This window comes from Electrona antarctica (genome assembly GCF_951216825.1).
Source record: "Electrona antarctica genome assembly, chromosome: 20".
Lineage (NCBI taxonomy): Eukaryota > Metazoa > Chordata > Actinopteri > Myctophiformes > Myctophidae > Electrona > Electrona antarctica.
In genome coordinates, this window is record NC_136801.1 from 12,118,913 (window position 1) to 12,144,002 (window position 25,090).

At 42.5% G+C, this 25,090-nt stretch overlaps 2 protein-coding genes across 4 annotated transcripts; one reads left to right on the forward strand and one right to left on the reverse strand.

The window, feature by feature from the left end:
- Positions 1 to 1,365: 1,365 nt before the first annotated feature.
- On the forward strand, positions 1,366 to 9,370 carry fastkd3 (FAST kinase domains 3). 2 transcript variants are annotated; one of them, XM_079490327.1, is made up of 8 exons: positions 1,366 to 1,500; positions 3,036 to 3,470; positions 3,791 to 4,869; positions 5,948 to 6,033; positions 6,698 to 6,872; positions 7,530 to 7,599; positions 7,793 to 7,907; positions 8,905 to 9,370. In XM_079490327.1, exons 2-8 carry the CDS (start codon positions 3,073 to 3,075, stop codon positions 9,001 to 9,003), a joined length of 2,022 nt encoding a protein of 673 aa, XP_079346453.1. In that variant the 5' UTR covers positions 1,366 to 1,500; positions 3,036 to 3,072; the 3' UTR covers positions 9,004 to 9,370. The 2 variants fall into 2 exon arrangements, with proteins under 2 accessions (XP_079346453.1, XP_079346454.1); XM_079490328.1 differs by having other exon boundaries at positions 5,951 to 6,033.
- Positions 9,197 to 19,076, reverse strand: chmp5b (charged multivesicular body protein 5b). Of its 2 annotated transcripts, XR_013788571.1 has the most exons (9): positions 18,904 to 19,076; positions 16,120 to 16,224; positions 15,962 to 16,008; positions 15,240 to 15,333; positions 15,068 to 15,139; positions 14,226 to 14,334; positions 10,169 to 10,287; positions 9,564 to 9,842; positions 9,197 to 9,492 (listed from the first exon to the last, which is right to left on the reverse strand). XR_013788571.1 is itself a non-coding variant. In XM_079490334.1 (8 exons), exons 1-8 carry the CDS (start codon positions 18,970 to 18,972, stop codon positions 9,792 to 9,794), a joined length of 666 nt encoding a protein of 221 aa, XP_079346460.1. In that variant the 5' UTR covers positions 18,973 to 19,076; the 3' UTR covers positions 9,197 to 9,791. The 2 variants fall into 2 exon arrangements, 1 of the variants encoding a protein (XP_079346460.1); XM_079490334.1 differs by having other exon boundaries at positions 9,197 to 9,842.
- Positions 19,077 to 25,090: the final 6,014 nt, after the last annotated feature.

The following is a 25,090-nucleotide window of genomic DNA, read 5'->3' on the forward strand; positions in this document are numbered from 1 at the left end:
AGTCTACAAACGTTGCCAATTACGAACTAACACCATCTCAAACCCTAACCTTGTTTGGAATTATGGGAGGTCGGAATAATGGGCCGACACCATTGTATATGTAGGCTACAGTTCTCAAATGTGAATATAAATATTGATCATCTATTTACATTCACAACATCCCTGTCCTGTTGGGAGTGGTCTTTTACAGCACTGTTTCCCAAACGGTGGGTTGGTACCCATTATGGGTCACCACTCGAGTAAAAATCCCATTTTCTTTTCCTACATTTAAAGGGATATTTTAATTATTAAAATATTTTAAAGAAATGTATACATTTGAATTTATACAATTCTTGAATAAAATGAACAAAAGAACTAAGAAGTAGTGAAAATGGCTGATCTGGTATTTTCACTAGTTTGGGTACAGGGCAAACATCTAATCTGTCTTGGGTCGCCACCTGACACATTTGGGAACCACTGTTTTACAGGATGACTATTGATGCACATGAGTGACATGACTAGCTGTCAACAGATCTCAATCTATGTTCTTTTACATTACAGAGTTCCTACACGAGTATAAAAAGTATGGAATTAGATTTTAGTCATGTCCAGGTCCGGATAAGTATGGAGAAAAAAAGTATAGAAAATAATTGTGTTTCCAGACTATTGACATAAAATAAATTGACCAAATTCACACCAGTACTACCACCAAATTAGTTTAAAGAAAATGTGCCAATAGGCATATTACTGTATCTGTCTGAATTGCATAGACCATATCAAATCACAAATAACTATATAATTGTGACAAAAGCTTGTCTAAACATGGCTTATGTAGTGATGAAGTTATCAGAGGTAAACTATCTTTTCTGCGCAACGAAACCATAATTTATGGGAAATAATGAGTATAGTTAAGACCGTTTCAGTTAGTTTTTGTTGAACAGGACAAGTTGTATTATATGATATTTAAACTGGAACAATCTGTTCGTTAAAGTAACATAGCTGATGGATTACAACACTGAGGTTGACAATGAAAATGCAATGCCTTTGAGAGATGTCGCCATCTAGCGGTCGAGGATTGGAGAGCGAGGTTAGTCGAGGATAAACTCTCCTGTTCGCGGCACTGCGATTGGCGCAGCTTGGCTTCACATGAACAGCCCCGAACCAATCGTAGGTCATTATTCCAAGTTAATTGATGCAGCAGAGGATAACACGGGGAGATTGGTGATCAGATTTATTAAAGAAACTGGTTTATGGGATAGACTGTAAGTGAGAAAAGTGAGAGTAACAGAAGGGGGCGGTAATGCAACTATTTGGATGCCAACCGCCATAAAACCCCACGAAGAAGAAGAAGAAGTAGGTCCTTATATATATACTCTATGAGTAGGTCATTATTCCACATGACGTTACGGAACCACGTTACGTTGGTTTACTAATCAAAGATGGCGGCATCTCTAGTATCATGAGCGGCTCTGTGACTATATACTCTATGCTCTGTGACCGTCAATCCTAGAGAAGACCCGGGTATGTCAGACCAGTAATTTTAATATATCCATTTAAGCAGACAGTCTGCACTCTTCTTCGTAACGTTTTGTGTTATAAAAAGGCAGCTTGTTTTAGTGGAATTAGTTAGCCAGCTAGAAAGCCAAATGTTTTCGTTTTTTAGCATGCAAGGGCAAAAAGATAAAGCAGTTTGAGTTTAATACCGTTTCAGACTTCAGTGTTGTACTTACTGTTATAATATTAGCCCATGCACAGTACATCTTAGTCTATGTACTTGAACTTGAGATACAGTGTACTTGATATGTATTGTGTACTGCCTGTACTGTAGCATACTTTATAGATAGGCTGCACACACTACCTGTCTGTCAAACCCATAGAGTATATAAGGTCAAACCAGACGAGGGTCCAGTACTTAGAGATTACAACACTTACTTGTGTACCTGTGTTGTGTTGTATTTTGTATACTAAAAAGTAATAACTATAATTAAGGCAACAATCTGAATTGAATGGTCACTGGTCAGTCAGTTCATAGGCCTATGCAGGGTAGTGTTACTGTTGAGTCAACAGTGTTGACCCCCCTTAATAGCCCTTATGTATCTGTCTGTCACACAGGGCTGTAAATAACATACTATTACAACAGTTACATTGTTACTTTACAGTACCTTCCATTTATGTCATATAGCGGTACGTAAATTCATTATAATTAATCTTTCCTCCTTTTAATAGCCACTGTTGTCACGAGTAAAACTTGAACCCCAGCATCCCTATTCTGGAGGAAACTACATTCACCAAAAATAGCAAAACAATCTCTTATTTTTTGTTGTGAATAAGTGATTATTTAGGACGGTTGACCACTCCACCTGACTGGTCCCTTATGGGTCTACATCTAAACCAAGGGGTGGTGGGTGAGGATCAGCTGATACATAGTGGACGGTCATCATATCTGGATATCGCCACTGAGTCAAGCATACTGTATATCATAACAGATGGAAAAAGAACACACCAAGTACAGTGCAACTCGGGTCCGTTTGACCAAGTATAGAGGGTGTAACCACGGAAACGCTGACGTCACAGCATGACGTCACATCACCTTATACAGTATAGGCTGGCGCATAATGAAGGAAAGTTCATAAGCAATAAGCATTAGAAGCAAGTAGGGACTATCTGACAACTTAAGAACTCAGACTAAGTCATTGTCCGCTTGTCCCATGCCCAGCTACCTATTTAAGTCATACAGTCCTCCTACAGCTGCAAGTTCTCCCTAAACTTTTATGAGAGAGCCTCAGTAACAAAAGGAACAGAAGTATCATCAAAGCAATTCTGTGGCACTGCTGCTGTGGCACCTCTGGACCGTTGTCACTGCTGCTGTGGCACCTCTGGACCTTTGTCACTGCTGCTGTGGCACCTCTGGACCTTTGTCACAGCAACCTAGGGTGCCACACCACCCACTTTGAGAAACACTGTCCTACACACTTCATAATTTAGTAGTTGAGGATTTAAATGCTTTGGGAAGTTATTTGAAAACCTGTCTACATTTGTTTTTGTTTTATATGTAGGTCAGCTGATGGGCATGCTGAGTCCTGGATCTGACCCATGGCTTTAAAGTTGACCCAGAGGCTTCAGCTGCTCGGGCAGGCTGGCGCCGCTCACGCTTATCTTGCCTTTGGACTGAGGTGCATTTCAGGACACCGGGCAAGTGCCAGAAGCGTTGGACAGAAGTGTGTAGCATCATCGTGCCTTTGGACCTCAGCTGGATGCTGCAGATTCCAGAGACACCGCTGCCTCAAGCTCCAGCAGCATAGCTGTGGGAACAACAGGGGACTGTCCACCATCGTTAGGGAGCCGCCCTTCCTCACCGCCGGTTCCGTCGGACTCCACCGGGATCCGGCACTTCGGTTGCGTCTGACCCTGCTCCATCGGCTGACGGACGCGGAGGAGCTGGCGTTTCGGGAACGGCTGGCTAACTGCTCCTCTTCCCGACAGGTTTTCAGGTAGGGCTGTCATGTACTCAAGTTGACGATTAATTGTCACACAAATAATAATTGCGATTAACGATTTAAGTGTGATTTTGGCAACATGAATTAAAATGTAATTTCTGTCTGTTTGCCTTTTAGGCTTCGTAATTAATCTGCACAGGGCCGATATAAACATACAATATACAAAGAAATGACTGACATATTGCATGTTATACTTATTAGATACTTAATTTAATTTAATGTGATGTGACGCGTTGTAATTATAACAAATACAAAAATAATTGCAATTATCTCAAATAATTATGTAATAATCATGGCGTGCCTATTATTCTCAGGCTGATGGTGGAGATCCTTTCCGACACCATGGGAGCGGCGGCACTGCATCGTGTGGCCGACCTGGAGGCGGCTGGCTCCTCGCTGAAGAACCCCGCGGTGCTGGAGCATGACACCGTCAAGACCCTGTGCTTCCAGCTGGAGCAGGAATCCGGCAGTCTGACGGACGAAGGGCTGGTGTCGGCCCTGTTGGCGTGCACGCGCCTCTACCTGGATCCCTGGAGCACGCTGATTGTGCGGCTGGTGTCCGAGAGCCAGGAAAGACTGGACAAGGGGCGGATGAGCGTGGGGCAGCTGTGCACTTTGGGGCAGGCCATGCTGGCGCTGGAGGGCCCTGGCTGCGGCATGCTGGTGCAGGTCATGGAGCAGGTGCAGAGACAGACGCCTGCGAAGTGGAGCCTGGCCGACCTCGTGTCGGTCTACAGACTGCTGCAGGGCGGGTTGGGTGAATGTGGACACTATCAGAACCTTCTCAACGCCATGAACGCCCACGCCGTGTTGGTCACCTCCAGGATGGACCCCGTCGCCGTCAGTGGGCTGCTCGACGCCCTGGTGGTCTTGGACCAGACTCAGGCCATGCCACTGGTGATTAACCTGTGCAAGCAGGCTGTGAGACACGTGCCCCACTTCAGTGACGAGGAGCTGACGGTAGTGCTCGGGGCGCTGATGCACTTTGGCCACAGTGATCATTACTTTGTAGCGGCCATAGAGCGGCACGTACCCAAGATGGCCTTCACCTCCCACCCCGAGACGGTCACCAAGGTGATGCAGTACTTCGGGCAGAAGAACATCCTGTCGGTGCCCGTGTTCGACGCTGTGGCCGAGAGCTTTGTGTACCGAGCACACGAATACACCACCGGTCAGCTGGCCAGGCAGATCATACCGTTTGGAAAGCTGGGCTACCTGCCTCCCAATGCTGGCGAGGTGTTCCGGAAGGTGGAGGCCAACCTGCATGCACGCTTCTCTCAATTCCAGCCACGGACGCTCCTCGATCTGCTCCATGCCTGCATCCTGGTGGAGAGATTCCCGGTCAATTTCGTTTCCAAAGTTTTCAGCGGTTACTTCCTACAACAGTTGCAAGGTAAAGCTATTTAATATTAAGACCTGAGGCCGATTCTACAAATCAGTAGTTCACACACTTTCAAGATCTTTCAAAAATGTTCAAAAATAGCAGATTTACAAGCTCGCAGCAAGAGCTTGCCTTGTATCTCTCTGTATATTTTCTAATTTAACAACACTAAAATTTAAAATCACACACATGTATTATTATTATTATTAGTAGTAGTGTAGTAGTAGTAGTAGTAGTAGTATTTTGCTTGGTTGTGACTCCTGAATTGGTATCCAATTTCTTCAAGCTTAGAATTTGGGAGTTTGAGGTCATGCAATATCATTGGCCAACCGCCCCACCCAGATTCTTACCCTGACCTTAATTAAAACCATACCAAGACTCACTTAATCATTTGTATCTTAGGGCAGATTCACACATTGTCCCAGGTGCGCACTCAGGACCACTTGGCAAATGTTGTGGTAGGGTGAATTCTGCGTACCGTTCCCGGGAGCGGATCACCCAACCAACCGTTCCTGGGACCGATTGAAGTGTACTCGGATACGGATCGCTGCAATATGAAAGCCACCATTACGGTTGAATGAAGTGTACTCATGTGCGGAAGAATCAAGGCCAATTGTGAATCATGGCCAGTGGGGACCAGGCAATCGTATTTGGAAACAGTTCAAATCAATCGGACTCTGTGAATCTGCCCTTAAGCCCAAACCAATGCAACTCCTTGCAACAGCCATTGGGGATAATGGTTTCATGCAACTACATGCAACTACTCGCAACTGTTTGGTTGCAAGGAGTTGCATGGCGAATCATTGGTGTGGTTTGGGCCTTAATGCCTATTGCCTAAACACCAACTGTTTTAGTTAACGTTTAAGGTTGGCTCCGTTCTGTTTGCACACATTGTGTGAATTTGAACTGTCCCCATGCCCGACCCCTCCCTTCAGAAACGCATAAAAACGATGGAGCTCGCACAAAAACGAATTGCATCCACTGTTTTACACCTGTAAACCTGTCATGTGACAATAAAGTTGATTACTATTCTGATGAAGTTTGACAACAAAGCCAAAGTCTGAACTGTTTCTCTGTCTTTTGGTTCTAGAAGAGGGTACAGGGATTGACCGCATCAACCTGGCTCAGCTGACTCAACTCTACATGACTGTGAAGCTGGAGTGTCCCTTCTATGATGTAATACCATAAGAAAATAATACATTACAAATTATATCACGTCTTTAAGTTATTCTCCAGTATTTCATATTGCATTGTAGTGGGAAATTATTTGTAATGTGATCAAATACAAATTTTAAATCATTTTTGTTATCTGTTATGTGACAGGTCAACACAAATAGAACTTAAAGGGCCACTTCACCCCTTTAGCAACCAGATCTTATTTTAATGATGTTTTGGAGACAAGAAACACTTTCTTGGGGTTTTTACGTGGGTAATATGTGTTTTTAGATATTTTAGTATTTCAAAGTGTCCATGGGCTCCATGATGTCATGGACACTGGGCTCACTTATTTGCTGGACTACATGTTGTCTCAGTAAGGCAGCCCTCCCCCTATCCACAAGGAGGAGCAGTGGACCAAAGCATTATGGGAATTGTAGTCCAGGAAGGAAGTGAGCCCAGTGTCCATGACATCATGGAGCCCATGGACACTTTGAAATACAAAAATATCTAAAAACACATATTACCCACATAAAAACCCCAGGAAAGTGTTTCTTGTCTCCCAAACATCCTTAAAATAAGATCTGGTTGCAAAAGGGGTGAAGTGGCCCTTTAAGTTGTGAAATCTGAGATTGCCAATAATTAAACACAATGCACATGTACTGTGACATCCAATTCCCCACAGGGTCCCAGGCTCCTCCCTATGTACCGGGTCAAGTCTTTCCTCCTGCTCGGAAACTCGCTGGAGACACCGATGGATGTACATCTTTACCACCATGTGAGAAATGGACTGGTACACCTGCTGGGGGCCCGGTCATACTTTGCATCGAGAGTTCTCACTCCATACTGCTACACAATAGGTAACTAACAAAACTTTAACCCTGGTGTCCTAATTTTAGGCATGCACACAGGCAGTGTTGCATCGGCCATTGCACCCGGTAACGCGCCGTCCGCCAGAGATTTTTCAGAAAGTCTGTGAGACATGGCCAAAGCATTTCCGGGGGTCCCCAGCTAAAAACATTGAGAACCCCTGCCATAGGAGGCAACATAACATAACAGGCAAACATTGATCAAAATAATTATTTTACATAATTGTGTAGACGTCTTGTAAATTAAGTTATTCTTGTTAAATAATGTTTAACTGTTGAGTGTAAATTGAAACCAAATGGACCCTTACCCATTTGGTTTCATTTTACGCTCTCAAAGAGTTAAAGATCTATAAGGGTCCATTTGGTTATCATTTAGCTGGGGACCACCTGGAAACCGCTCAAGGACCACTGGTGGTCCCCGGACCACTGGTTGAAAACCACTGGCCTAGATGCATATCAATTATCCATTGTGTGACCACTGACCTGTAGTGTAGGTGTTAAGCGATGTGCGCGTGATGAAGTCTTTTAAATAGCGTCCCACCAGAGATGGATTCACCAATGCGACACCAAGGTGAAGATTAAACTTATTAAAATGTAACTTCCTCTTTTTGTTACCTAACTATTCCTTTTTTGTTTTGTTTGTTTCAGATGTGGAAATAAAGCTTGATGAAGAAGGATTTGTCCAGCCTGCCAGTTATCGTGAAGAGGTCTACAAGAGGTGTGGATGCTTTCCCGGTTTTAATGGGTTAATGCACAACTGTGAAATTAGTTGGGATGTGAAATTGTCATTGTCCCACCCCATGTCTGACATTTATAACAAATCATGTGAAAATCGGTTGAGAATTCTGCAAGCTAAGTACGTTTTTATACATCTACGGTTTTAACACTAATTATTTGGGTCATCATTGCAGAATAGCACTTTGCATTGATGGAGAAAGGAGGTTCACTACCAACACGAGGCAGCTGCTGGGAAAAGAGGCCATCAAGCAACGACATCTAAGACTTCTGGGATATGAAGTTGTTCAGGTGAGAGGCTCCGGAGTCCCGTTCACTGCATTTGTGTTATACATAGTTAAGTTATAATTCATTAGTGTGGCAACCAGACTATAGTAATTGTTCTATTTAAAACTACATTGTCATATATTTTGAGATTGTCACACAAGGCTTAAAAGATAATGTATGGTTTCATCAATGCTACCAATATGCACACATTTGTCAGGTTTTCCCCTCCTTTATAAAGCATGTTGTCAAAACTAGACTAAAAACAAGACTTCAGGCTCCCCTTCCCGAGCTGCTCATATCTGTTTAACTTGAAACTCTTTGGCACCTTCCTCACTTTAAATTAGAACTAACCACCCTCGTTGAGTCTTCCTCTCAAATGGAGTGCACTCATTTAAGGAGACCCAGACCCCTGCAGTTGCATAACAATATTGGAGATAGGCAAAAGGAAAGCAAAAACCGACCCGCCTCTGTTGTTTACCTGTTTGAACCGTCAGCTATTTTCTTCTGATTCAGTCTCTGCTGTAAATTGAGTGCCTGTTTGTTTACCTGTTTGAACCGTCAGCTATTTTCTTCTGATTCAGAGTCTCTGCTGTAAATGGAGGGCCTGTTTAATAGCTCACCTGGGAGCCCTTAAATGAATGCACTTATTACTCCACCAGAGGTGTGAGCACTCCAGATTGGGACCAGAATCAATTCCTGGCATTAGTGGCCCTATATGTCCTCTACCAGCTGAAAACATTGTTGCACTTTAAAATCTGCTCATCACTCTCATACTTCACAATATTGTGGATTAGCCAGCACAAAAGCCGGCTTGTTTACACCCACTTATGATATTGGACACTATTCCTTTTCTATGGCTAATGTGTGATATGCACAATAGCCGGTCAGGAAAAAAAAACTATTTAGTGTTATGATACTATACATTTTGCTCTTAGGTATGACTATAACATTTATTTTTGTGGCTGGCATAACAGCATACATTCTCTTGACCAATCAAATGATGTATTCCCTTTTCTTTTAGATACCTTTCTTTGAATTTGAGAAACTACAAAGCCAGACAGACGTCGTAGAATATCTGCATAAGAAGATCTTTCCACACAGTTACAGGCTGAGCTGGTGACAACACGAAACATGTGATGAGAATGTTACAGCAGTTACTTCTGGAGAGATCTTCCTTTTTCAAGACTGTACTTACAGTACAGTATTTATAATTTTTTCGATTCGATTGATTTCGATTCCTGTATAATAAATTATTTTATAATACATTTGACATGACTTTGTTTTAAATCAAGTTTAACAAAAAAAGATCAGGGTTCATTTTCAGAAAATATAATTTATTTCGCTGGGAACACCATGCTGCGGTAGAAAGTCGTTAGTCACTCCAAATTTCAAGAATCACCTCAAGAGAGGAAAGGCATTTATTCATAGAAAAGATGATATCCTTAACCATTATATATACTATGGAGTGTGATCCATGCCATGCTTTACCATTAACCCATTTTGACCTGGGAAAGATTCTAAAAATGTCTTCTACATCCTGACAGTTTTTTGAAAAGCTATGTTTATGTATTGTCGTTCTTCGATTTTTCAAAAATAGCAGACCTACAAGCTCGTAGCGCGCCACTCGGTGGCGTGCTATGAGCTTGTAGATCTGCTATTTTTCAATAGCTAAAGCACAACATAATGCGAACACCAAAAGGCGTTCCCGCCCAAAATGGGTTAACTAACCTGAAGCTGCTTTGATAAGACATTTCAATGCTGTCACCACCACCTGACGCTGGGGAGTGTCGTTGCATAAGTACAAAAAAGGCCTATGATACATATAGAACAGCAGTGTTACCACTGGCTGTAACTCTTAGGTTGCCGTAAAACATCAGTGTTGTCGTTTGCTGTCTGTACTGTAAATCTTTAGGTTGCAGGAATCTGTGGCAGGCCAAATTCATCCACCAGAACACCATCCTGAAACCATTCAAATGAACAATTATTACAAAACAAATTTCAGAATGAGAAGTGTGTAAAAATTATATAAAATATAGCTAAGCTCATACATTTCGTTGAACCATTGGTTCTCAATTCCAAACTTTAATTTCAAGGAGCACCATAACTCTGAGTGTACAAATGGAACCTAACAGACCATCTGTTACAGACGTGTTCCTATTGGAACCCCCTATAGGAATAGTTAATGTGAACCGTTAAGGAATTGGAGTAAAGAGGGAATACTTAAGTAGCCGCTATCGAGTTACTCAGACGTGTGCTAATTCTGGCAAAACTAAAGTTATTCGTACCCTGTTGGTGGTGGCCTTGTCACTGGGCAAGCCCTCTGGGATGGAGGGAGCTGTAGAGGCCTCATCCAGGTAGGAGCTGTCCTCATCCAGCAGCAGTTCATCTCCAAGGGCATCAAGCTCTGTGGACACAAACGACAGAGTTCATTTCTGAAACTATCCAGTTTTAGTGTGTAATTTACTAGTTACGTGTCTAGTTTTTAATCTATGAAGGATATAAAGGGCTTCCTGCCCTTCCTTCCGGCTCTGAAATTTCACAGCTGAACAATCGCAATTCAATGTATATAGAACCACACATTTTTACCACAATACGGACATTACAATGCAGACAAAAAACAAATTACAAACAAAAAAAACAAGACGCAACGACTCACCACAGTTTTGACATGATTGTACATTACAGGTCACCAGAGTCTTTGTTATTCACTACCGTTCAATAAGGTACATTGAAGCGCAGTCTAGAAGGGTCCCATACGTTCGTGAACCCTTCCATGTTATCGCGGAGGAGATAAGTCAGTTTCTCCAGAGGAACCACAGTCATTAGCTCCTTGTACCAATCATCCAGTGTAGGTAGGAACGTCTCTATGAATCCAAAGAGTATAGTCTTTCTCGCTATGTATAAGAGTGTTCCAACCCTGCCCTTTATAAAGAGCTACAATTTGTTTGAATATGATTGACGAACCATTAGATATTCAAAATGGGAATGGCATTATCCTTGCCCTTCAACTAATTGTATAATTTTCATTCCAACCTTAAACCATAGGGCATAGCACAGTGTGATTCCACTGCTACAGTTTGCAGTTCTAAGTGAGTTCATAATCACCCTTGATTTATTCTGAAATAAGGTAACGTTGGTCGTTCAAGTTGACATAAGCCTGTGAGTTTCATGTTTTGTTCTACAACAGCCATTATACCTGTTAAAGGAGAATTCCATACTAGAAGGCTTTCTTACCTTTATTTGTAGTTGTTACGTCCCCACCAAAGAGGTCCAGGTGAAAAGCAGCTATTTCCCTTACCATAAGCCCTCAATGAATTGCATTGAATTAAATGGGGAAATAAGCAAATGAATACCCCATAGGGTATTCATTTGCTTATTTCCATCGCTCAATCATTTTTGAGTGGTGTAAACCACTCCTACAACTGGCTTTTGTGTGCAGAAAAAATGAGCATGGTTGCTATGTTCAAAATAATTTCTGACGTAATTAAATCACACCCGGGTGAACTGGATGACCGTAGCAACCATGCTCATTTTTTCTGCACAAAAACAGCCAGTTGTGAAATCACATCCGGGTGTGATTTCATTACGTCAGATCAGAGCTGATCAGGCTATATAATACCTTACACCACTCAGTTCACACGGGTGTGATTTTTATTTTATATATATCCTCTCTTCATAATGTAAATGGTATCCCAAGCGGCACACTTTACTACTTATTTCAATGGAAATAAGCGAATTAGCACAAAAAGCCAACCCCCATTGAGGGCTTATGGTAGGGGAAAAAGCCAATAATGCACTTTTGCACAAAATAACACCTGGACCTCTTTGGTGGGGACATAACGACTACAAATAAAGGCAAGAAAGCCTTCTAGTATGGAATTCTCCTTTAATACCGGCATATCAACCATGATTTTTGAATTTATATGTCATGCCTATTGTGGAGATTCAATTATTGATCCATCCATCTTCAACAGCTTATCCGTATTCGGGTCACGGGGGCAACAGCTCCACCAGAGAGTTCCAGACTTCCCTCTCCAGAGCAACATTAGTTACAGTAACTTCCTCCTGGTAGTCTAGGACCTGACCTGACCCCCGCGAACAACTTAGGAACTGTGAGAAATTCTCTATCCGGGACGAAATACCCGGAAATGACCACAGCCTTTAAAAAATAACCGCTACTTAAAACATGGCTCTATCTTCTAAACTATTGGAGCTTCAGATGTTCCAAGATACTCAAAATTCTCAGAATACTCATGTTTGATACTCAATAGAGAAGACCATATGCACACACGGCGGTTATCTTGCCATTAAGTTAATGGCAGGGTGGCAACACAGAAACTTTAGTTGTCATTGTTGTACAATATTTTAAAACAGTTGTCATGTTGCACACATGCCTAAAATTGCTGTTATTTGCACCGCCCGCGTTGAAAACAATGCATTTCAAACTCCAGCTTGTCACACTCCGAGCGCTGTTTTCTGCCCCCTCAATGCAGTCAATGGTGCAAAGTTCTCTGTCGTACTGCAATGGCTCTGCACAACGGTAGCGTTGCCGACGGTTGTCAAAACTAAAAGCGTGTGTCAGCGAGACGAGATTAACACAACATGTCGACCGTATCGGTGTATCAATGTCCATCAAAGTGGAGAGACCTACTTGGCACTATTATTGGCCTGGAGAAAGTTTACACTTTACAGCCGCCTCCTCAGTCTTCCCAGAGGTTCCCACACTGGCACAGCTAAGTTAGCCATGTGCTATTGTAGCCTCGGCCAGGAGGCGAACCCGGGTTCCCCATTCCAATGGCACGTACGTTAACCAGTCGACTAAAGAGTCATGATCCGATAGGCAAGTAGCAACGCAGCACTGTATAGCCTACAGTCCCCCCCCAGTGCCCCACCTGGAAGCGCGTCCACGCGCGCCAGCCAGGAAATAGGCTCGACTGACTGGGGGGACCCTCTACCCCAGGGAGACTGACGGAGCTGTCGACTACCCAGGTTGAGGTCTGTGCCGTTCCGGGAACATACTTGTAGAGGTTACCCAAACACACCGCTGCCACCAATGTAGCCTCGGCCGGGAGGCGAACCCGGGTTCCCCATTCCAATGGCACGTACGTTAACCAGTCGACTAAAGAGTCATGACCCAATAGGCAAGTAGCAACGCAGCACCGTATAGCCTACACCATCTACAGTATGCTTACCAGGCGGACTGAGAGGGTTTACTCGTCAGCGAAAAGTCAAACAACACGTTGACATGCATAATAATAATAAAAAAGGCTTAGCCCAAGTGGCCAGTGGCTTTATAGGTAGGTTGCTCAGATCTGGACTGGAAACAACAGCGTTGTATTTATTTATCTTTTGGACTCGCAGATGCATGCGTGCAGATCACGATGCGTTGTTTATTGATGATTAAGCCAATTTATTTGTATTGTTAAATGTTGCTTTTTTGTTTGTCTTTTAAAAAGGAGCATACATAAATGTATACCATTCATCTACCAACGTTTAATTATGTACATGCATATTACATTTGGGGTATTCAAAAAATATATATATCAACAACCGTTAATTAACCGGATAATGCTGTCGGCTACCCCCTGGGAAATTAACAGTTACCGATATCCCTAGTGGCAACTAGCCGCAATTTGCCATTGACAGCCCATACATCCAAACAGACAAAGTCCTATCTAATTGTATTCAATGACGTCAAACTCACCAACATTGCAGCTGTACAAAAAGCTTGAATTATCTCTTTCTATATGCAAAGTGTTTGTTTCATAAAAATCCACCATAGACATGTTATGAGCTACTTTATGTCAAGAAATTCCTTGCAGGTGATAATTCTTTCTAAATGTTGGAGTTTGGAAGCGCTCGCTTTCGGTAAAGCAACGTTCTGCTGCCTCCTCGACCGAAAATCAACCGATAATTCCCAGTAGGTTACTTATTAAGCCGATCTTATCTAGCCGGTCGGCTCGTCTGGAGCCTACTGGCTGCGATTGGCGTTGATGACACGTTAACCGATCTTATCGGTCTATTCAGGTCTACTGGACATGCTGGGAGCCTACTGAAAATGACAAGCCTCCTCATACCCTCCCCTAAACTTAACCGCAAGCATGTCGCAGCGCGGTCCTAATATTAACGCATGTTCGCCAACCTTAATCCTGTCGTTTTTGTTTTTTTCAGTCGGCAGGCATGCCCATACTCAAAACAATCGTACTGATCCGAACTGATAACTGCGGTCTTGTCCATTGATAACAGTCGAAGCGGGTGTACGCAGGGCCGTTGAGTGATTATCCAACGATGCTGCCAGATGTTTTACAGAAAAGGGTTTGAAAACCACTGTTTTGCACTGACCCGCTTCTAGGTCGTCATCATCGATCTCAGGCGTGCCGTAGCTTCTGCTCATCGCCTCCTGCACCTCGTTGGCATCTTCCATCATGTCCTCCAGCTGGTCCTGAAGATCCTGAATATTACAAAAAAAAAAGAAAAAACTTTTACACCATGTTTATTTCAGGGGATCCATTTGTCTTGTGTGAGAGTCACTGGCATTGGGAATTCAAATTTAAAATGTGGCAATTTAAAATCTCTGAATTAACTAAACCATGGGAATAGTTAATATGTCTGCATCCTGTATTCAAGGTTTGGAGTATGAATGTTTGCTGTATTAATTTATATGAATTCCCCAAGTAATCATAACATGATTACGGAGATGCTAACGGTGCCGAGAAATGAGTGCAATAGAAACAAATCTGTAGGCTAATAATAATGTATTGATATGGTCCAGTCCTTTGGCGTATTTAAAAAAAAAAGTTAATTATGTCCTCTGTAATTATTAGGAGCAGTGGCATTATTAATACAGAAGCCAGGGAGCACTTAAGCAGGACACATACTCCAGTTTTTAGTTGATAACCTAACAACGGCAACCACCACGGTAGTTAGTAAAAAACAGATGTGTTGGGGTGGGCGGTGAGCCGCTTATCACCGTGGCTCAGTGAAGTCATGTTGTAGTTTTCCCAACCACCGTTAGTGAGTAGGTTATCGCCTAAAAACAGGAGTATGCGTGCCAGGGGTTTAAGTGTCTTGCTCAGGGACACTTAGATAGATCTGGGACCTTCCGTTTCCCAGCCAGCCTCTCTACCCATTCAACTATGGCCGTCCCTGTACTGTAGAATAATACCGTTAAAGCAGCATATTACCTCGATCTGGTCAATCTTCACATTCTTGTAGGCTTTCTTCATTTCTTTGGCACCGATCTTCATGGCATCCACCTAAAAGAAAAGCACACTTAAGGTTAAGAAACCAAACGTTTTGTTAGCATCCCAGACAAAGTATTCATACTGTAGTTGCAGAATGCCACATGTCCCTTACTGTGGTTTTAGTGTCTTTGAGAGACTGGATCGTGTAGTTTTGTTGTTCCATGTTAAATGACTGCTGCATGAGGTTATCTCTCTGGCCCTCATACCTGCGGAGACAATATCGATGTACAGTGAAGTTTATTCTCAATCACATCCTGGTGTCTCTATTTATTTTGGGCACATTTTCAAAATGTTTACAATTTCCCACCCAAAAATAACACAATATGTTGAGATGGTGAAACCTATTTCCACTAATTGTCAAAGTATGCTGAGCCTTAACATTTATTGTCAAATGGCAGCCTGATGACTTCTGCTGTTCTGCACCAAGTTTAAAACAACTTCTATTTAAAGTTGTTCCTGTTCCGATACCAATATTGGAAAAGCTGCCTATAATGCTGTATCGGTATCCGATGCCACGTAAATGTATCACATGATATTTCATTTACAGTAATATTTTGAATGTTTGAGGTGATGTTATATTATTTTACTAACTTGAAGGTGCAAAAAAAGAAAAGAAAAAGGTATATATTTTTTTAAATGTATTCCTAGATCAGTCGTTCTGATCTGACTTCTTAATTTCAAAGACTCCCAGTCCCCCATAACTCGACAATTGACAATGAATGGATGATGTACAAGTGCGCCCCTCACTTCACACGGATGTGATTTTTTTAATTACACACTGGTATCGGATCAGTAGGTATCGGGAAGGAAAACATTCTGTACAACTCTACTTACGCTCTCTTCTGCTTCAGAACTCGCATCGCCTTCTGCTTGACCATGTTCTAATAGAAAACAAAAACACATTGAATACATGGCTGGCACCACATTTGATGTGTAACTAATGTTCTTAATGCAAAACTATGTCACCTTTATGGAACATGATGAAAGCTCACCTTTGAAGGTCCCTCTCTCATCTTCTTCATCTGGTCTTTGTACTTCACCAGTTCAACATCTAGTCTGGCAATCTTCTTGTCAATGGACTCCGCTCGAGAGTCCACCTTCAAACAGAATAAGAAATATGTCTTTGTTATACAAATTAGGTCTTCAGTTCAGCATCAACAATCAACATTATTATGTGCCCCAAATTGACCAAACAATACGTTTATAACAGTAGTGAGTCAGTGACGCCATGGCAGGATTTTCTCATAAATTGAAAATGTCAAAACTGATGAAATACATCTACGAGAGTCTAAATCTTATACTGTAGAATGTCCTCTTCTGTTTTAGAGCCAGATTAGCCAGATAGGACAGCAGAGCGGTGGTTTGACTTTCTAGTCATTTTAAAGGCCCATTCACCCAAACAGAAAAGTCCTATCTGATTGTATTAAACAACGTCAAACTCACCAACATTGCATCTGTGCAAAAAGCTTGAATTATCCTCTATCTGCAAAGTGTTTGTTTCATAAAAACCCACTGTAGTTTAATATGAGCTACTTCTTGTCAAGAAATTCCTTGCAGGTGATTTTTGTCCTAAGTATTGGAGTTTGGAAGCACTCGTTATCAGTGAAGCAACCTCCTGCTGCCTCCTGCATTATGTGCAAATTCAAGGTGGTACGCACTACGCAGCACTCAGCACGCAGCATCCAACACTCCCAAACTCTGACACTTGAACTTGCACAGAATTTCTTGACAGGAAGTAGCTCATAACATGTCTACGGTGGATTTTTATGAAACAAAAACTTTACAGATTGAAAGAGGATAATTCAAGCTTTCCGTACAGCTGCAATGTTGGTGAGTTTGACGTTGTTTAATAGGTACCAGGTCGTCTCGCCCCTTTTCCAACTCGCCCCCGCGAAAAGTGAAGACGGCTCGCCACTGAATTTCGAAAAGCGAAGACGGCTCGCCACAGAATTTCGAAAAGTGATGACGGCTCGCCCCGAGCCGTGGAGACAGGTGGATTTTTGAAAATGACTCAAATCATGAAGGCAGCGTGCAATTTACGTGGAATCTTTCGGCTACTATTGTGAATCAGTGGACCATGACAGCTTAAACACAACTCTTCTTTACTTTCAAAACTCAGTCAATAATAAGGCAAAGCAACATCATCACACATCATGTTGTATGTATGTCAAGACTGAAGGGGCGACCGCTCTTCCCGTTGGGGCGACCGCTCTTTCCATTGAGGCGACCGATCTTCGCCGCTTTGGGCGAGTTGGAAAAGGGGCGAGCCGTCTCGTATTCGTTTAATACAATAAAGCTAGGACTTTTCTGTTTGGATGAATGGGCTGTCAATGGGAAGTTACACCTAGTTAGCACCTTGCTGGCAAGATGGCCACGGTCTGAATATCGTCAATTGCATAGCAGCTGGTAAATAAACGTTGTGAGCAACCACTAAACCATCAGTTAGCCGCAATTCGCAACTATAGATTTTTTTTATAATGGGATGAATCTAGAGTTGCAATAGAGCATCACAGTCCCGCTCCATTTCATGACGACGAGAGATCCGGAAAATAATTCCCCGTTCATTTTCCTCATAGACTTTTCAAAAAATATTTATTTAAAGACGTTTACGCTGCGGACAAAGCCAACTCGAGTTGTGAGTGTGACAAATCATGACAATAAAAAGGGTATCTTTGAAAAACAAAGAAAAGGTCCCGCACACTGTCACACTGAAGGTCTAATCGACCGATGAAGTGAGGGGAAAAAGGGGTGGGTGGGGGATTCAGGTTTTACGGGGGCCAGTTTCGAATTGCAGCCGTCCGTAGGTGACCTTTGAGAGCGGTTTTGAAGGAGTCAAGGGATTCGCATGTCTTAATGACTGTTGGTAGGGTGTTCCACATTTTGGTGGCATAGGAGCGAAAATTATTTAGTCCCTCGTTTGTGACGAATCTGGATTGCACATGGTTTGTTGAGCTCCCTCTGGTGTTATGGGTGTGGACTTTGTTGACTTTAAGGAAGTATTTAGACAGGTACATGGGTATCTTGGTGCTGTATCGAATCTTGTGGACCAGACCCATTGCAATATGCTGTACTCTGTCGTCAACCATAACATTTTTATGAAACAAACGCTTGGCAGATTGAAAGAGGATAATTCAAGCTTGGCCTACAGCTGCAATATTGGTGAGTTTAACGTTGTTTAAACAAGCAGAGGATGAGTGGGGAGTCAATGGAGGGTATTGCAACTCTAGATTCATCCCATTATAAAAACAAACTAGAGTTGCTAATTGCGGCTAGGATGAGTCATTCACGGCCATGAGAAATGTGCCGAGATACATTTTTTGTCAAGGTTCATAGTAGTCACTCCCTTGAAACCTGCCAAACTGGTTATTAATGTTGACCAAGATTGTCACAAAAAACATCAAATTCCTACTTCTAGACTTTAATCTCTTCCCAGTAAACTATAACAAGCACATCATGTTTTATATTTGACACAGTCATCTTGTTACGTCAATTACGTAACCAAACAAGACTTTGGGCATAGCTATAGCATCCATCTATAAACGTCTTTCTTTTGCATTCTAACTGGCCTAATAGCATCCGATAAGAGCTAACAATCTGCCCATGACATGTCAATTAAAACGTTATAAACTATTAGTCTGGTTTATGCTTATTGGCGTCAGCTTTCTCTCTCTCTCTCTCTCTCTCTGCCCGAACTCCCAGAAACAATGCCCAGAAAGAGCTCTTTGTTTATTTCCTTCATGACTGTCTTCATGTGGATGTCAAAATAATCAACTTACACTTCCTATGCAGTCTGTGAGGTTGGGTGGTGGACCCTTTGGTGTCCCTCGACCGAAAATACGATTCATTTCTTTAATAAGGTTATTTGATTATAGAAAGAACTAATAATGTAGCTACTTAGCTCTGTCAAACCGAACACCATCTAGTAGAAATACACCCGGAAGAGCAACTTTGATCTGACGTCATTGAGCGCAGTCACATGACTCTTTTGTTTGGCATCCATAATCGTTGCATTGCCGCCATCTACTGGAGTGATCAAGGAAGGGAGTGATATCCTCATTGAGCTGTCCGCCACGCCGGGTTGCCTAGTACCCAGCCCAGCCAAGGCTGTGCCTGTGTGACGGTGTCAGTGGCAGTTTGGGGCCTGTGCCTGACATCCCTGTGACAGGGCTGGTAACATAATACCATGACAGGGCCTGTGACAGCCCTGTCATTCAGTGCTGTGAGAGGGACCTGATGTGACAGGGCCTTCCGTCAACAGGGCACAAAGGTTGAGAAACACTGATCTAGTGTTTAGTGTCTAGATTAGAATAAGGGGTAGCATACACCCCCGGGAAATATGCTTCTAATCAATGTTTCTAGATTGGAAAAAATGTGTGAAAATGATGAGCTATGTGTCAATGTCAAGGTAAGTGGTCAAAATGTCATTTTCTATAGGAGTGGGAGAAAAATCGATTCACTCAAATATCGTGATTGCCACAATTTTTAAATCGATTTTAAGTAATTGACTTCCAGAGTTAATACATTGTCTAAGCTGCCCTTAATTGCCAGTGATTCAGAGCGTTTTCACTAACCTTTCCTTCACAATGATCCACCCCCCAGGGCCCAGACGGTAGTCTTGTAGAGTGTTCTCTCCTCCACGTCATCAGCGCCCATCCCCTAGGTGGGGTTGGCGAAAGGCCTTTCTGTGGGTGCATGTTCTCCCATGTGCCGTCCCCTATGCCTATGGTAGGTAGGTACCCTCACAAAAAACCTGCAGTAATCCTGGTCTCTATATTGCCTCCCCCTGGTCATCCGGGGCGCCTGATGGATAAGAAGCTCAGTTCAGGGCTCTCCCCAGGTTGGCAAAGGGAGAGTAGCGCCCAGGATTATAGTTTATAGGCAATTGGCACCGGGTGAAAAAGTGGGTTACAAAATTGTGGGATAAAAAAAAAATCACACCCGTGTGAAGTGAGGGGCGCTCTTATCATCATACATCATCTCATACTGGCCAATCAGAATGCCTGTTGCCTGTTGCCACACATTTATGTCATATTTGGCGGACATTTGACCTAATTTCTCCTTTCATTGTCGATGGCAAATATGAGACGTGGGGACAAGATTTAGGTTGGCGGACATTTGACCTACAGTAATTCCTCATTGGCATGATAGTAACCATGGCAACGAATGTTTTCCTGTTTCTGCACAAGGAGGGCGAGTTTTTTTATACCCAGCACCCTAATCAAAAGAACTTGATTCAGCTGGAGGGGCACTTCCTGACGAGGGAACCTCCCGAGAGCACTTCAAGTCAAGGGACTGGTTTCAAAAGGGGGATAGGGACACACATTGCTGTTCATTGAAGTGGCCGCGCCACTTAAAAATGAAAAAAGTGATCACATGTAGGCTACCTGCCTGGCATGCCTGGTATGCAAATCAGTGCTAGCCTGAGCCTAACGCCTCTCAATTAGAACCCTACTCCAATACGAAGCGGTCGTGTGAAAAAAAGTGATGTTCTAATAAGGGGTCTAATGGGGGTTTGTGGGAGTGCTGAATCCATTCCAACCGTTTTTGTAACAATGACTCTCATGCCATATATAATTGGAAGTCGAAAAATCTAAGATATCGACACAGCATACACATAGGATAATAGTCCATGAGCCAGACCAGATATCGGTACCATTTGAGGGGTTATTGGGTCAATACATGAATATAAGTAGGTACATTTATATATGATAGCCTTTGATACCTTTTCATATTTATTAGTAGTAGTAGGAGTAATTTGGACCTAAGGCAACTACAACATTCATAAAGGTAATAAAATCAATGTGTTTGAAACTACATACACATTTTGTTGTTTTGAAGAAGAAAAAAATCACACCCGTGTGAAGTGAGTGGTGCAACTCTGTGTGGGGGTCCCTGGGGGGTCCGTGGAAGTTCCAGACGCACAGGAACGCGGCCAGGGGGCTGGCCCGGTTCCGGCAAGCCCGGGGGTACCCGGGGTCCCTGGGGGGTCCCTGGAACATCCAGACCCCCATGAATGCGGCCAGGGGGCTGGCCCGGTTGCGGCGAGCCGCCCTGCGTCCGAAACGGTCGAGAAATGACAAGTTACCAACCAAGCTATTTTCGTACTTGGACAGACAGACCCAGGAACAGACCCAGGGACACACAGCTGTGTAATGGAGTGGTTGCACCACTCAAAAATAAAGATAATCATCTGCGTGTTTGACAAGGTAAAATAAATGGTGTGGAACTAAAAACACTAGTGTCAGCGGGATGGGGGAGTTCCACACCATTTACAATCTATACTTTTCATTCTAGGGAAATTTCTCCAAGATGCAGGGTTGAGACACCTCTGTGTGGAGACTTGAGTAGCTGATGTGATAGAAGGCAGAAAGTACAACAGAGCAGCAGCACATGATTGTCAACAAAGCATTGATGAGGCTTGGCTGGAAAGACATCCTCCTCTGGCTAAAGGGCTAACATACTACAACATACAGTATATGTACATGTGGTTAGAGTAAGAAAACAAACAGGAAGGTAGGAGCGCACACCAGTAGTGGGGAGGTGCTGACCGCAGGAGATAACTATGACTGAGAAAGGAGAGAGGCCGCACAGCTCGTAGTCACGATGCCATCAAAATCTTTATTTTTTCCAACGTTTCGGCAACAAGTTGCCTTCTTCAGGGAATGAGTGTGGTTAGAGTAGACATGTGTTTTATATTAATGTCAGTCACTAAATGCCACTAACTCTACTGCCAACATCCTAAAAACATGGATCTTAATGTGAATGGTGAGAAACTGCTTTTAATTAGAGACAGCTTGTGTCCTGTCCTCCCTTCCAGACATGGCTTTCCCCCATACCAAGGACTATCTAAAGAGGACGAGAAGCGAAGACCGTACGGTGGACGCCATGTTGCTCCCTGGAAGGAAAGAAACATGCGCAGTTGAGACCAGGACGTTGTACATGCAAAAATTTGGGCATGTACAACTTCCTGGTCTCAACTGTCCTTGCCCCATACAGAACAATCTTCCAGACCTCCAATACCGTTTCATTTCCTCTGGAGGGCTCCCCTGACACACAGGGAAAGGGCAAAAAGGCCCTCTGAAGTCTGAACCATGCAGTGATGGAAAAAGTAAAAGTACTCATTATGCACTTAAGCAGAAGCTCCCATTCCACAAGTTTTCAAATGTATACAAATCCTGAAAATAGCTGATCTGCATGCTCACGTGTCACAAAGCGATACGTTGTGAGCTTGGAGATCGGCTATTTTCAAATACTGTATAAATATACTGTATAGGTCTGAAATGGCTTTGTAATGTTGAAAATTGGAAGTACTCCAGTTTTAAATGTACTTAATTTCTTTCCACAACTGCTTCTATATGGACTTGCATTCTGAGTCAGCCACTGTGACACATGGTGTAATTTTAGGAGGCAAAACAAATTTAGGATGACCACATTCCTGCTCACTTGTAGAGCTCCATTTGATGACACAGCGGTCCAAATATAGCTGTCACTGCAGATTGAATGGACATAAAGAAGACATTTTAAGTACAAGAGAAGAGCTAGCCAGTATGAATTTCACTACCCTACTTAATTATCAAGCACTGGACAGTATGTCTGTTATCTATTGACCTGGCTGTCATTTTGCAGCCAAAAACAAATGTGGAAAAATAACAGGGTTATAAAACGGCTAGCACAGACATGAACTAATAAGGACGCGCTCATAGCAAAGTTCCTCTGAATTATGTCACTGTCCATGCTCAGAGAACAGAACTTCCATCCCCAGCTGTCAAAGAAGACCTTAACTTTAAACATTCAGTTATATCATTTTTATTCATGTTTATTTGCTTGTTGTGTCCTACCAAATGAAAATTCACCCAAACCATTGTTTATACTATAATCAATCTGACATGAAAATGTAGAACATGAACGTCATGTTCCTATTAAATTACTACTTAAAGAAATACTACAAAATAAATTCCAAAGTAATATATTTATTACACACTACACCCATGATGACTGTCATATGTACATACAGTAATACAGAATCAGTACGCTCTATACAATACATTCAAAGCAGCACAGACATCAAGCACTGACAACATTACATATATTTATCAAAGATAAATATAGGCTTGCTTGATAGCTGTACATAAAATGAGATGTGTGTGTGTGTGTGTGTGTGTGTGTGTGTGTGTGTGTGTGTGTGTGTGTGTGTGTGTGTGTGTGTGTGCGTGCGTGTGTGCGTGCGTGCACGTGTGTTTCTATAATATATCAATGATACTGTATAGTTTTCAGAATACTGTATATTCATATATATACATTCAAAGCAGCACAGACATCAAGCACTGACAACATTACATATATTTATCAAAGATAAATATAGGCTTGCTTGATAACTGTACATAAAATGAGATGTGTGTGTGTGTGTGTGTGCGTGCGTGCGTGCGTGCGTGCGTGCGTGCGTGCGTGCGTGCGTGCGTGCACGTGTGTTTCTATAATATATCAATGATACTGTATAGTTTTCAGAATACTGTATATTCAAGCACGTGCGATCTGATTTCATAGACTGCATTGATTTACTATTCATGTACTAGGCCTACATTAAAGTGAACGCTTCAATTACAATATGTGCATCAAGGCCAAATGCAAACAGCTCACGCGATTGATTTACATAATACTATAAACATAACTAACAACTCCTCACACTGGACACAACTCCAGGGTCAGAGTTGATAGAGAGAGCCCTCTGTCAAATTCAAAATGAACATTCAAGTCCAGGTTTTCCACTTCGACCAGCCTATAGCCTCATCCATACAAACATGTGGATTTTTCTGCAGTCTTCTCTCAAGCACATAAAAGCAGCACTCAACATGCAGCTCAAAACAACAGCCATGCTGCTGACGCCATGGTCCATCAGCCACGCTGCAGAAAATGTCTCGCAGGCTTATGATTCATAGGGTGTCAAGGACATGGCAATGGAAACAGCACTGTAAATATAATATGCACCTACACTACAGTATATCGGCTGTATTTTGTTGCTGTCGGGCAGAAAACTTTTTACGTTTTTTCGTAAATGAATGCCCTACTTTGTCATAATTTGCTTTTTTTGGAATTTGAATCCTGAAAAGTAGTAGTTTTAGGTTTCCATCTGACAGCAAGGATTTCAAGTGCTGTTCACATCAACTAATCATTCTTTAAATAATTGAACATGGAGATTCTTTATGGCATCCTGGACTATCAAAGGCACTATTGAAACCAAAAAGTTAAGGATAAAAATAAATAAAAAAGCAGAGGAAGGCACATGCTAATACCAATACAAACTAGAGCACAGCTCTCTGCCAGGCCAGGTAGTAGAAGTAAATCTTAGCCAATCATGAAAATGAAATATTAAATGGGTCCATCTTGATGACATGACTATAGCGATAATGTGTACCGATTTGCGTGATGTAGGAGATTGGAAATCTGTAGGAGTAATATAAAAAAATAGTTTTGCACAAATCGGCCTCCTGGTGGCGCTATAACAGGCAGATGTGAACATTTTGGGGCAGAGGTTCTGCTCTGGCGTCCAGAGAGTGTGTGTGCAAAGTCTCACGCAGATCGGTCCAATGGTGCCAGAGATTAGCTGTAGACATAGACAGACAGACAGACAGACAAACAGACGTACGGACACAGACATACAGACGGACGGACGGACAGGCGGCAAAATATAGTCTTGGCGGGGACAATGAATGCACAAACGACGATGTATATGAATCTACTTGTGAACCAAGACAATAAACTAACAATCTTCATTGATGTCTCACTAGGTTTTAGTACTCTTTTAGTAACTCTAGAAATGTAAATGAGCAAATATATCCCTGAGAATGTTAACATTTTAATTTGACAACCTGTGATGTAATGCTATTTGTGCTGTACACCATAATTGTCTATATGCCTACAGTATATATAATCAACATAATTTATGGTACAGTAAATGTTTTAGTA

Excerpts from the sequence above, each read along its gene's own strand:
- fastkd3 (XM_079490327.1), top strand. The coding sequence starts at position 3,073 with ATGGCTTTAAAGTTGACCCAGAGGCTTCAGCTGCTCGGGCAGGCTGGC. Across the intron at positions 6,034-6,697 it reads TGGAGTGTCCCTTCTATGAT|GGTCCCAGGCTCCTCCCTAT; the intron begins GTAATACCATAA and ends AATTCCCCACAG. Across the intron at positions 7,600-7,792 it reads CGTGAAGAGGTCTACAAGAG|AATAGCACTTTGCATTGATG; the intron begins GTGTGGATGCTT and ends TCATCATTGCAG.
- chmp5b (XM_079490334.1), bottom strand. The coding sequence starts at position 18,972 with ATGAATCGTATTTTCGGTCGAGGGACACCAAAGGGTCCACCACCCAAC. Across the intron at positions 16,225-18,903 it reads TCACAGACTGCATAGGAAGT|GTGGACTCTCGAGCGGAGTC; the intron begins GTAAGTTGATTA and ends TTCTGTTTGAAG. Across the intron at positions 14,335-15,067 it reads TGAAGATTGACCAGATCGAG|GATCTTCAGGACCAGCTGGA; the intron begins GTAATATGCTGC and ends TGTAATATTCAG.